The 13,081-nt window shown below is 51.6% G+C and overlaps 2 protein-coding genes across 2 annotated transcripts in view; one reads left to right on the top strand and one right to left on the bottom strand.

Annotated features, from left to right (window-relative positions):
• LOC105186252 (neuroendocrine convertase 1) overlaps positions 1-2,514 on the bottom strand; it is a 29,461-nt gene extending 26,947 nt beyond the window's left edge. Inside the window, exons 1-2 of the mRNA XM_025301364.1 lie at positions 2,245-2,514; positions 1,297-1,486 (exon numbers count right to left, since the gene is read on the bottom strand). Of these exons, the coding sequence (XP_025157149.1) occupies positions 1,297-1,486; positions 2,245-2,255 (201 nt within the window). The 5' untranslated portion in view covers positions 2,256-2,514. The remainder of the gene's footprint in view (positions 1-1,296; positions 1,487-2,244) is intronic.
• Positions 1-2,652, top strand: part of Hrb27C (Heterogeneous nuclear ribonucleoprotein at 27C) — a 91,225-nt gene extending 88,573 nt beyond the window's left edge. Inside the window, exon 8 of the mRNA XM_011146280.3 lies at positions 2,600-2,652. Coding sequence (XP_011144582.1) covers positions 2,600-2,637 — 38 coding nt within the window. The 3' untranslated portion in view covers positions 2,638-2,652. The remainder of the gene's footprint in view (positions 1-2,599) is intronic.
• The last annotated feature ends 10,429 nt before the right edge of the window (positions 2,653-13,081 follow it).

The following is a 13,081-nucleotide window of genomic DNA, read 5'->3' as shown; positions in this document are numbered from 1 at the left end:
GCGCTCGACACTCGGCCGACTCGAAGAATGAGTTTGTCAAAGATATCTATAACTCCTTTAGAACCATAGAGAGAGAGAGAGAGAGAGAGAGAGAGAGAGACAATAGGATGCAATTAAAAGTTGAACAACTGCTTAATAAACTTATTGTTAGCCACTTGTGTGACGCCCAATTCCAGTTTAACTTTACTCGAGCTGCGTCAGCACTCTCTGTAGCGTAACTTTTATGCTTCTCAAGGCAGCGAGGATTTCGCCGAAGATAGTCGGATAATCTCCAAGGAAGAAACAGGAAAAAATTATTTCTTTCCGGCTGAAGGAGTTTTGCATCTCGCAACTATTCGTGCTGTGTGAAATGCCCGCGACATAGTCGGCCGAGTCGTTGCTTTCTCCTCCTCATCTACGAATATCCTCAGCGAGGGTATTCTTTTAACCAGCGAATATTTTATGTACTCGCGATTATGTATTCGCGTCGCGAAATAATCGCAACGAGCTATCCAAGCGCGAGACACCGCGCGCGATTGATTATTCCATAAAATTTACAAACAGCCCGAGACAGAAGGGAATATTTCTCATGGCCGTGACTGAGCGAACGGGGCGAAAGCCGCGTGTACATATTTCTCCCCCCCCCGCCAGAAATGATTCCACCGATATCGTAATATCGTGGTCTGATGCGTGCCATATGTTAACGAGCGCAACGGAATATCGCCGGGCGAGATAATCCGACAAGATCGACCTATTTTCAAGCGCTCGTTAAACAGCGACGCGATGACGCACGATGAGGAATAACGTACGAATCTGTTACTCCCGGGACGCGTAGCGGTCTTTTCGCCAATTTGCCTCTGTCCCGTCGATAGGGGAGCGCGGGGCCTCACGCTGGGGTCGCGCAAATGTCGCGATTGTGCGCGATAAAAACAATGCAGTTAGTGTAATGAAATTTCCCTGGGCCGCCTGGGACGAATTGCCAAGCCGAATGAAAAAGCCGCTGTTGCGGAGACAAAAAGATTCCCGCGGGAGGTTTCTGATGTCAGTCAATTGCGATCAGTTATCTCAAGCGAGTTTTGCTACAGCTGAACGTTCGGCAGAACGTTTTTTGCTCGCTCGCGTTAGCGGAGATGTCATTTCTCGTCTCAGCGAGTTCTCCGCCGCTCTCCGCATTCGGTCGCACGACTTGCGATCTTTCCTCCGCGTGTTTCGTTGCAAGCGATTCCGCGAGGGTAACGACATGCAATTTTGACGATATTATGAGATTGGGAAGACACAAGTATACCTCGCCTGGATCGAATCGATAGATGGATTTACCGAGCCGTGGTGCTTGTAACCAGACTGCACAGCCAATAGCGACGCCACTTGCGATCCACCCTGCACCCTGACGACCCACTCCTCGCGATGATCCACGTGGACGTTGACGTCCATCACGTCGGCACCGGCGATGAAATTGGATGCAGACACGACGACGACAATGAGCCGCGTAATAACGCGCGCGCACGCTCTGCGGAATAAACGGACTTTCGGATATCACAGTGACTATTCTCTCTCTCTCTCTCTCTCTCTCTCTCTTTTGTACTATTTTTTTCCCAGCAGGCAGGGAGGAAAGAAGATTGCGAGTAAGAGCTCCGTCTGTGGCGTAAGCGGATTTCGCGAGTCGCGCGCTGTCACAAATATATCAAGAACGCTCGCGCGCGATTGCGATTTGCCGCGGAGACGCGAAAGTATCGAGACGAGACGCGCGATCGTTCGGTTCTCACGAGCTCCGTCCGCGCTTAATCTCCGCTTCCGGCGCGGCGGGGAGCCGGGGCAGCAGGGGGAGAGCACACTCTCGGCACTGCTGCGTAGCGCGGTTGATTGTAGGAAAAATGAGCCGATCGGAAGTGAAATCGCGTCGGGATTTGCGGTTACGGCGGTTACTCGCGGTCCTTGTCTCCGCCGCGCCGCGCGGAGAGCAGCCGAACGACTCTCGTTCGACAAAAGCGGGCTTAAACGTCGTACTTTCCCGCGAAATACCTCCCGTATCGTATCGTACATTTCCACCCTGCCGTACGCGCACCGAGAAAGAGCTCTCTCTCTCTCTCTCTCTCTCTCTCTCTCTCACATGTACCACGGCGGTACAGCAATCGCGGTTATCGGCCTTATCACTCGCAATTGCAATCGACGTCGTCGTTATCAGGTCGGACGCTTTCACCGATACACTCGACGGAAAGTACTCGCCGGCAAGTAGACGCGCCGTTTCCGTCACCGCGTCACACGTACCTGACCAGCATGGCTGCAGATGTCTTCTTGGCCGCGCAATGGCCGCGCGAGCGGGCGAGGGGAGCGATAAATTGCGGCGATCGCGCAATTAATACTTCCACCGCCTACCGCCACCACGGCCACTCCCGAGAGGTGTCGCTCCTTTTTCTTCTCACCTTCGTGCGCGCGACAGCGCTCCCGACTTCTGGCGGAGGAGCTCCGTCCGCGATTTCTCCGCCGCGCGCGTACCGTCTACGCGACTGGCAGGACAATGACGACGGAATTCGCCGGCTCCGGCTATTGGATCGCGCGAGTGACAAGTGATCGGGCAGTGTGCGTGGCAATTAACTGCGATGTTCTTTTTGTCTGTCTGCAGGGGGAGTTTCTCGCCGGCCTCGCGCCCCACTATGCTGAATGGAGCCGGTGGGGGATGAAAAGGTGGAGGATTAAAGTAAGCAAACAGGTGACGTAACGAACGTGCGTGGGACGGGACAAATTCATGATAACGATTCGCGAGACTGCCGCGGGAAGGAAAACAGTCCTGCGATATGTCATCGATCGCCGCCATTATCCCCATCGGAATCAAGCGAGCCTCGTTATTGGAGCCTCTCACGTCGATCGCGCGTTGCCAGTTTGTTATTATCGTCGCTGCGATGTCTGCGGAATGCAATTACGTTGATTTCTGTGTCGCATTTTCCTACGTCAAGAGAGAGAGAGAGAGAGAGAGAGAGAGAGAGAGTTCAGCATTTCTTCGTATCTCGCTTGTGTGTTTTATTTACTTCCATAAAATAGGAAATTACCCCCCCGGCTCATCGATCACTTTTTGCCGCGTTAATTGAAAAGAAATTTCGCTGTGCAGCTTGACTTGAGTTTTCTATCATCGCGGCCACGTGCTAGAAAATATATACGGACGGATTAGAAAAAGAAGAGCCGTCTATTACCTGGACAAGTGTGCGCGCCGATAATCCTGACGATAAAGTTCATCGCCTGAGCGACAACAGGTCGTCGAGTGTATGTGTGTGTGTGTGTATGTGCAGCAATTAGCTGCGCTGCGTTTTTTGTCATCTGCAGGGAACTCTTGCCTCCACCTTTTCGTTCTTATCGTTCCATCGTGTGTGAGGAAGATAAGGTTTGACGCAACGCAACCGCGTCGCTTTTAGTGGAAAAATAAAGCGATAAGTGCATGCAAATATTAGCATAGTAGAGTAAAACTTTGCTTTAATCTATAATTAAAACGACAAATTGATGCGCTTTAAAATGACGTTTCTCGACAAGAAACGTGGCAATCAATCTGACAATTTTGTCCCCTCTAGTGTATTTTACAGCTTACGACACGAACATGTTCATTCCCTTCAATTTCTACACATTTCTCGAACATAATTCGTTTCCTTCCGCCCGGAAGGAAACCCCGGCGACACGAAACCGACTCTGGCTCTCAAATCAAACGCATCAATTGCAGATAATTATTGAGCGCGTCGTAGAATTTCCGCTGGACGCATCTATGCTGAATTTAATGAGAATTTGAATCGACATCGTTTGAAACGGGAAAGCACTCGTTGCCGAGCCCTGAGAGAGAGAGAGAGAGAGAGAGAGAGAGAGCTGAAGAGAATAGCGTGCGGCAATTTTGTTGGGGGAGGAATCATTCCGAGCCATTGCCCCACGAAATGGGTTAGTTGCGATGTAATTGAGACACGAAATAACAGCATCAAACAGATGTTTTACGTCGCGCTCGCTCGATTTCCCCTCCATAATTCCATTCTACAATCCCACCGACATTTATGACGTCGGAATTAATCGCGTCACGCGTCGAAATTCGCCTTGTGCGACTCTCCTCGACTGGAGACCGCATAGCGTTCGATATTTTCCCGATGTTTTTTACCCCCAGAGTGACCCTTCGGTAAATGTCTTCCGCAAACGCGGAATTTGCGACCGCGATTAACACCGTTTAACACATTTGCGTCACGTTTGATCCATTAGGAACTTGTGCGCAGATTCTTTCGTGCAGCATTCCGCGCAAGAGAATCCGAAAATAATCCCGGTATAGTCGGGACATTTATCAAGTAACTGCTTATATCTTTTTTAATGTCCATCATCGGAGAGCCACTTCATCCTCCGTTCGCTTCCACCGCACATTCCACCGTTGTTATTGCGGCGTTACCGATGCGACCCGCGAATATGTCGCCGCATCGGCGCATCATTTCTGCCATTCGCGAAAGATATCACGCGGATCCAGCTTCATCTCGCGCAGAGAATGGAGAATTAACGTTCGGAATCAACGTTGACGTAGGAGCGCACTTCGCGGCTTGCGTAGCGTAACACGTAAGAGCGTTCGGATTTAGCGGATTACAGCATTAAGCAAACGCGATTTAACTTTCGGGGGAGAGACCGGACGTCTCGTTTAATCAGGCCGCGATTCGTTTCGCCGGTGATTCGCATTGTCGGCCGATCAACATCCGCGCGCGCGCGCGTTTCATTCTGACTTGTTCCATTTTCGCGGGAGGGTAACTCGGCAATTACGAACGGCCGGTTAAGTGCCGTTATGCAGCCCCGACTGTGTAATTACGGCGGGCATTCTACGTGGCGTGGGTCCACGTAGCGAGTACTTCCGTATGGATTTAACGTTGATACGGAATTTCACTCGCATATTGCGCACCAGCGCTTCCCGCTGCCGGCCGACGTCTCTCGTGGGAAGTTCCCGCATACGATTTGAACTGCCCCGAATCCTCAACATAATCCATTTACGGGCGAACTGCGCCCTAACGTCACTTAGAGCCAAGTTTGGTTAAGTCAATTTTCTTTCTCTCTGTCTCTGGCACCGCCGGGGCAGCGGCGTTGTAGTAATCCGAAAAAGGATTCGCGATGAATCTGTCCGTCTTTAACGAGCTCTCGGCTCGCTCTGTCCGAATTATCTCCATGTCATCGACGTATTCTCCGTATCGATCGATCCGCGTGATGATTTTTGCTACGCATCTTTGAGGGTCTAGCCTGAGGAACGAGGTAGCCGAGGAACGAGGTTCTCACTTGAAGAAGGAAGGTCGCGCGTCCGCGCGACGCGTCCTTCCGATTTTGTCCCTCAGCGTCGGCCCTCGCACGACTAAGGGAGACGCGCGACTCCACTTTGCTACACCTAGAAAAATGTCCGACGCAAGCGTCGGCTAAAGCGCTTCCTTATTCGAATGGAACGACAACGCGGCATACAAATCCGCGTAATTGAAATACGAGCGTGGTCGCGCGGGTAAGAGCCGTTTTACAGTTTTCGGTCGGCGAAACGACTCCACTTTGTCGTTCTCCCGAGGGTAATGCTTATAAATAAATTCGGTCCTTTTTTACTGTCTGTCCCCGAGACAGATATACACGCGGAGACACGCGGAGGGCGGCCGATAAAAGCACAGCAGCGGAGAGCCGACGAGCCGTCGTAAAGCTTGTAGCAGAAAGAGACGAGAATATCCGCCGATAAAAGGGACTCGTTTCGCTTCAGCTCACGTCGAATTTGGGATAAATCCGTGCTGCCTACCCCATTCCCCCTCCCTCCCGGTTGATCTTCCACGTGCTCTCTTATTCCCTTTCTCCTCCTCTCCCTCTCTCTCTCTCTCTCTCTCTCTCTCCCTCTCTCTCCCTCTCTCTCTCCCTCTCTCTCTCCCTCTCTCTCTCCCTCTCTCTCTCCCCCTCTCTCTCTCTCTCTCTCTCTCTCTCTCTCTCTCCCTCCCTCCCTTTTCTGCTTCTTACGCAAATTTCCCCTCGGAAGGACGAGAGAATTACGACGGCGTAACTTTTGTTTTTTATCGACACTTTTCGGTAAGGAAACCGCGTGCGCGCACCTAAAAGGACGCGATCTCGCTTCTCGAGAGCTTATGCGAAAACTTGGACTCGGATGAGCGGCGAGTGACACGTCGAATACGAAATCCATCATTTTATCGGAAACGACGACGGCGTGTTCTCATCTCGCGCGTGAACGTCCGATTACATCTGATTACTTCACGTGTGTGTGTGTCCCTTCGCCTTGTCGGTCTTGCCGACGCGACGCTATAATTTCATAGCTGCGCGTCGATCGCGTCATTTTATTACTCGAATAACGCGAGACAGCGTTAAACCTCAGCAGCAGCGATTTCATTCGCGGGTGCGCGCGGTGTGTCTACAGAGTAATTCCGCGATTTAACGAGTGTGAAACGTATACTATATATAATCGCGCTCGCTCGTTCGCGCATTAGTTTCGTGTTAGCGCGCCCCGTACGACGCGTCCGCGGACAATTTTCAGATAATTTCATTACAATAGTTATCGGGAGTTTGTATCGCATTAGAGAGGCAACTCTGCATTTTGCGTGCAGCTCCAGCCCCGCGTACGCTCGCGCTTTTCACACATCACGCTCGCTCGTTCGCCGCGTGAAACTTCGGCGAGTCTGATGCGGATACGAAAGGCGAAATCGAACGCACTCTCGCGCGCCGAAAGAAATAAATGTTCTCGAGTGTCTGAGATTGACAAGTGGCGCGCTGACGTGTGCAAACTTTTTCACTCGCAAGAGCTCGACGAATCGGGCGCCCCGACCCGAAGCGTGTAAACGATAACGCCCTTTATTCGAATAAGTGTTTCGACGGAATGTTACTCGTCCATGTGGTATCGCGCGCGCGCTTCACGCCGCGATAGGAAGCGTAATGAGACCTCAGCCGGGCGGGATTTACAAGCCGCGTGAGTAATATCGAATCTCACGGCGGGTTTGTTTTTGACAAAGACGACGGGCGAGTGCGCGGAGGAATATATGGAGAGGAAAGAAGAGCGCGACGAGAGATGGAGGAGGAGAGGGCGGGAGGGGCGATAGCTCGCGCGAGCTAGGCGGAGGGAAAGTAGGACCGTTTATTAAGCACTCCGTCGGCTTTCGTCACAAATTCCTCCCGGCCGTCGAAATAGAACGCGAAAGTAACCGTGGAAAATTGGAAACTTTCCGCGCGATAAAATCGGACTTAATTTTCAATAAATTCACCTTCCACGGAGCGGAGCGCTCGCTCTCGTACGTGGTTCGACGCTGTCGGGCGACGAGGGGCGGGGCGGGGCTGGGCACCCCCGGCGGAAAGGTAATTTACTTGGTAATTATAAAGTTACTAGCTTCGGCGACGCGCATAGTTGTGAATATTCAAATGCGATTACATCTATGATCGCATAAATTATACGGCCGCTTGGCCCTGTCGCCTTCTGCGCGCCACATTTCGGCTACTTTCGCCTCGAGTAACACTCGTGAAAACTTTAGCGTCCGTCGTATACGGGGGGAGGGAGAGCAGCCCTTAAGCGATAGGGGCTCGCGGAAACGCCGGCCGGAGAGGCGTTTCTTTCCTCGCTCGCGCGAAATTCGCGCGCCGATAAAATTCGCCATTTCGCACGTGCGAATCGCCGTCGTCGGGCGGATCGAACTGTGTAGCCGTCTGTCGCGGAGAGGCGGAGGGGGCGGGAAAGGGGAGAAAAAATTGACGAGATCAGTGCGATAAAAACGATACGTTATTGCATCGGCGTGTCAGTCGCCTTTATGGCCGCGTTTTTATTGCGCGCCTGGCCGGCACGAAGTTAAGTCGCTGCGCGCAGCGCCAGCTGAGTATCGCGAGCAGCTCGGAAAAATTTTGGCAGCCCGGAAAAGAGGAAATCAGCTCTCTCACGCGCGCCATCAATCTCGCGTTCACGCCTAAAGCTCGCGACTCTCGCCGACTAGAATCCTCCACGAGGATACTGTTGCGAGTAGATTAGCTCTGATTTTCTTGGAACTCGAAGAGCGAGTCTGCGGGGAAAATTATCGAACAAACAAGCGCCGAGTGTAAGTTTCCGTTTGCCGGGACGATAATAGGAGGCAACGTTGGCGAAATAATCATCGTTTCCGTAACAGTCTTGTCCGCCGCGAAGAACAGCCAGCGTGCATTTTGCCCTGCGAGATAAGGGCGCGCGCGCGAAAACACAGGCGGGTACTTACTTGCGTTATCTCTATCGAATAATTAAGAATTGTTTAATTGCTCGCGGAACTCCTTATCGCGCGGTCGAAAGAAAATTTAACCCATAAATCTCGCGAGCCTTGTTCTCGGCCTTGAGATAAATCCACGGCCGCGGCCTTATTCCGCGTGTTTAATATTTAAGGCTCTTATCTGTAATTGTCCGACGAGCGGCGATGATGTCTAAATGTTTGTCGGACTCGCAACAAGTCCAGCTCGTCCGCGCGAAATTCACGTCGGTGTTAATGTTAAACTTGCTTCGCCGCGATAACCGGGCACATTTTTTCGTTGCGTCCTCGAGATGCCTCTCGCTCGTCGCGGAGATCTACTTTGGACTTATGCGTAAGTTTGTAGCAACTCGCTTTTCCCTTTACCCCTCAATGATAAATGCTTTAAAATAAACATGTATATAATTTCCCGCAACCGACCGCCGTTGTCTCGAAAATTGCACTGATTTATCGTGTACGTTTAATGGGCGAATCGCGACGTCGCTGACAACGAGGGTCCTCGCCCGATCCTTCATAAACTGGATTCTTCTGGATACTATCGGATCAAGCGCCCATAAAGCACACGCGGTCAACTTCATCGCTTATGTCCAGCGAACGGTGCACACACATTTTACGACAGTTTATATAAATATATGTTACATAATGTATATGTACATGTATGGTCTTTGTGCACGTACAAATTTATAGCTTTCGTAAAAATTTACAGTTGCGCGACGTAGACGCGGCCGAAACGTCGCTCGTGAATAAAAACAAGAAGTAAAATTGTGTATCCCGATGAAACTTTTCACTTTCGATCCGCTTCACGCTTCACTTCAGCTCTTCATGCACAGGCCGCCTCTTCACGATGCCCGGCTCGCCGTCGAGACTCGCCGAGGCGAAGAGTGCCGCGAGCATTCCGTGTGTGCACTCGCGCGAGAGAAAAATTATCCGATATTAAAACTGATATTTATGTGGTCAGTGAGAGCATATCATGATACTCTCCCACCGGTTGGATACACGCGTTGCCTGACGCGCGATATTAATTATAACGTTGTTGCAGCGCACAGTAAAGAAAGACGGAGAGAGAGAGAGAGAGAGAGAGAGAGAGAGAGAGATCCGAGAGAGAGAGAGAGAGAGAGAGAGAGAGAGAGAGAGAGATCCTTGCAAAAATTAATCATACGATGCAGCACGCGGGGATAACCGCGCGAGATATAGGATTCCCGTCGGCGCAGGAGCACGTAAAAGGCGCGATGATTGATCTCGAAACGAAAGCACGAGAAGGTCAGCCCGAGGGAAAGGTCGGCGGGTGCTCCGCTATGCCCCATAAAATGCACCCCTCGGCCGCATCGGCGAGGCGGGGACGGGGGGGTGCGCGGTGACGGTGGTAGTTCGGTTTCCCTGCGGGCTATTTAGCGCATCTGCCTCCGCCTTTGTGCGGAGCAAAGGGGTTGCTGCGGCCTGCTGCGGGGGTTGAGCGACGCGTCGCGAGGGCGGCTGGCTGGAGGAAGCGAGGATTCGCCTTCCACTACGTGCGCTACGTCACGCTCTAGCCTCGATTTCTTCCTCTTCCATCTCCGGGCTTTTAATTCGCCCGTTAATACGCCCGGAGAATATACAGCCGAGGGGGAAGCGGGGAGGGAGCTGGGCCTTCCTGGCCCTCCCAACGAGCGCTTTTTCGATCGTCGCGATTCGGTTAGGTCTCGAGTGCAAAAGCGCAGCGCCAAAACGCATGCGACGATATAATTACCGTGTATGCGCGACGGAAAGGAGGAGGAAGGGGGAGAGAGAAAGAGAGAGAGAGAGAGAGAGAGAGAGAGGCCGTATTCAACGTGTGTATATAACGTGTGCAGGCTGAAAACGCTCGTCTTCCATAAAACTTAATAGGTCATCGAGCGACTTCGAAGTGCTCTCCGCCACGATGAAGCGTGTGTGCAGACGATCTTCGTGCGAACGGGCGCGTCGTTGAGCTTCGCGAACGCGCTTTATCTCGGCGGATCGCGATATGAAAGAGCGAGAGGAAGAGAGAGAGAGAGAAAGAGAGAGAGAGAGAGAGAGCTGCTATTTTGTATGTCCTCTGTTTGCCACATGCGCGGGCGCGCCTGCGAGCAAGCGTCTATATCCGGCTTTTCCATTCTGCGCTCATCAAATGGACATTAAGGGCGGTTCCGGAGATATGCCGGTTGGTACAGGAAATGGAAAAAGAGGTCGGCCCTTTTAGTAGATGTACGCGCGGGTCGTCGCGGCGTGCCGCTGGCGATTGCGTGCGCTTTCCATCCCCTAAGCTTTTAATAAACTTACTAATTTATTGGATGTACGGCGGCGACGACGGCGGCGACGCGACGTTATTGTTACGCGAACGGAACGCCGTAAGCTCGGATTATTTGCTAATTCACGATCGAGCGCGACGACTCCGCGCAAAGCGTGCGTACGCGTGCGCAATTTGCATTCGTAATGTTTCCGTTGCTTTTGCGCGCCAAGATTGCAAGAGTGGGATGCCAGCGGGATTTATTTTCGCAGTCTGCCGCGCGGCTGTTTCGATAATTTCCGCGCGACGATTACCGAGCGACGTTCGCGCGACGGAAATTCCGCCCCTGTAATTCGGCGCGTGTCTTTTTCCCCCGGTTGCAGCTCGCGAGACGCGCTGTTAACTGAATCGAATGGAATATCAGGAGCTCGCGAATATTCACGAGCGCGCTCGAACGCCGCTTTGCTCTTCGCTTGCGGAGGAAAAAGCGATAAACATTTTCGCGTGTCCTGTGAGTTAACCGAGATCGGCGCGCTCGATACTCGCGCTTTCCCGTTTTAGCGAGCTTCTTTCTTCAGCGAGCGGACGATACTACAAGCGGCTGCGTATACGACGAGCTTAATGCGTATTTGATATCGGACGATAATGCTCATCGCGTCGTCAAATGATACGTGCGCCGTAATAATCGACCGGCGCGCGGCCGCCATAAAACTGTAATAATCCCCAATGCAGAACCGATTAGGTCCCACGTGACTATCTCCGCGTGTTCCATAAAGGCAAAAAGCGGAATTCAATTCCGGCGGAACGAGATTCAAGGAACGGCGCTCCGTCACCGGTTACTGCATCAGCTAAAAATCTGCCTTGACCCAGGAATCGTATATCTCGCCGACTGCTAGGAGGTCTAGAGTAATAGCTATTTCTCTTAGGTGAGAGCCGAGAGGATAATCAAGAAGATTGATCAAGGCGGATAGCACACGTTGGTCTTCGCTTCTGCAACCGTAATCTGCGACAACGCGAAACGATTGTTTTAGTTGTAGAGCGATCGACGAGCGAACGACGGAAGGTCTAATTACCGCACAGTGACGTTTCGGCGAGCCTTGATACCCCCCGGGGGGCTGGGTACATCCGACTGCCTTTCACGGAAAAATCTTGGAGCAAGGACCGACGATGGCGCCGGTGTAAGAGTATATATTGGCGACACGCCGGACGATTTCCTACGTATTACATTTCAAAATCCCTCAGCATTAGTGTGGTGGTTAGACAAGAGGCTATTTGCGAGAGCCCGAGCGACCGGAAAGGTCGGCAGGCTCTCTCAGGACTGGAACGGTGAGCACCCCCTGTAAGCGGAGGTGCGTTTCGGGTAACTAAGCGGCAAGGGAGAAACGGCACATGAAAGATCGAGAGAGCGGGGCCCGGCGGGGCGCGGGGCGCATTTACTTTCGAACACGAATCTCTCCAGGGTGCTGGAGATGTCCGACGCGGAAATGGAAGCAGATTGCTCATCCACGGAAGTCTCCTCATAAATGCGCCATCAGTGAGCGCTCAGATTATCGGGTCACCGCTTATGCAAAACCTGGAGCGCTTCGCCCGGATTTAAATTTGCGCAGCTCGTGCTCGCGACAATTGTGAGCCCTCGCGTCGAGGGCTCGTAACTTGGTCACGGCAAACATGACGACCTCCGCCATCGGCCTCGCGTTGTTTTATCACGTATTTTCTCCCTTCAATTCTCTCGTCATTTCGCATTTTTAACAAATAACAAAGTACCGCTCGCTGCGATCGCTGTGATCGCGGGAGGCGAATTAAAAATAGCTACCGCGATATCTAATTACCGTTTCGCCCGGTGCTCTTTTGTGCCCCCGCCCCCGTAAAAACTGATCCTGCGTAAAGACGGCTTTGTTCTGCTCGTAATTACGGCAGTAAAATCGACTAACCGTTGGTTTTTTTAGTCAAACCCAAAAGGCTACATGGGAAGACGCTCAATGGCTGCGGCAGGATTTTAGCCAAAGTGGAAAACGTTCGTCTCTCTCTCTCTCTCTCTCTCTCTCTCTCTCTCTCTCTCTCTCTCTACGTCAACGTTTGAAATGCACCTCCTGTGGAAAACGTGACGTCTCATTTGTTATCAGAGGGGATCCCGCATTAATGTCAGTAACGACGAAGAATGCGCGAGGAATTTTACACGAGGCCCCCCATTCAGCTAAATTGATGAAATCTTTTACCCGCGAGCCCTTCGATTCCACTCGAGATACCACAGAGAGTCCCGAAAGTTAAGAGAGTATAGTTGGGAAATATAAAATTCCTCTCTTTACGACGTTCCTCGCCCTCGGAATTTCGATAACCGTGATTTTCGCGCCGTTTCGCGGCGCCGTATTTTTCAATAATCGCGCCGTTTAACAAATCGAATAGTGCCATTGAGCGCAGCCTTAACAATTAATTGATCTGATATGTAATGTGTGTAATATCGCTCAACATCCATTCAGCGTTGACTATTCAGTTACAACGTACGTGAAATTATAACTCGATAAGCTGGTAATATCAGATGTAACAGATAATGCAGCGCGGTCATTATTCGCGTTAAATACGTCTCACACGAACTAGCTGCATTGAATGCGGGAGCTTATGAAACAATATTACAGTAATAATGTCAGCCACTTTTGGTTCGGGT

The sequence above is a fragment of the Harpegnathos saltator genome, unplaced genomic scaffold (genome assembly GCF_003227715.2).
Source record: "Harpegnathos saltator strain DR-91 unplaced genomic scaffold, Hsal_v8.6 scaffold414, whole genome shotgun sequence".
NCBI lineage: Eukaryota > Metazoa > Arthropoda > Insecta > Hymenoptera > Formicidae > Harpegnathos > Harpegnathos saltator.
The sequence above is the reverse complement of the archived record's forward strand: the minus strand, read 5'-3'. Positions and strand labels throughout refer to the sequence as shown.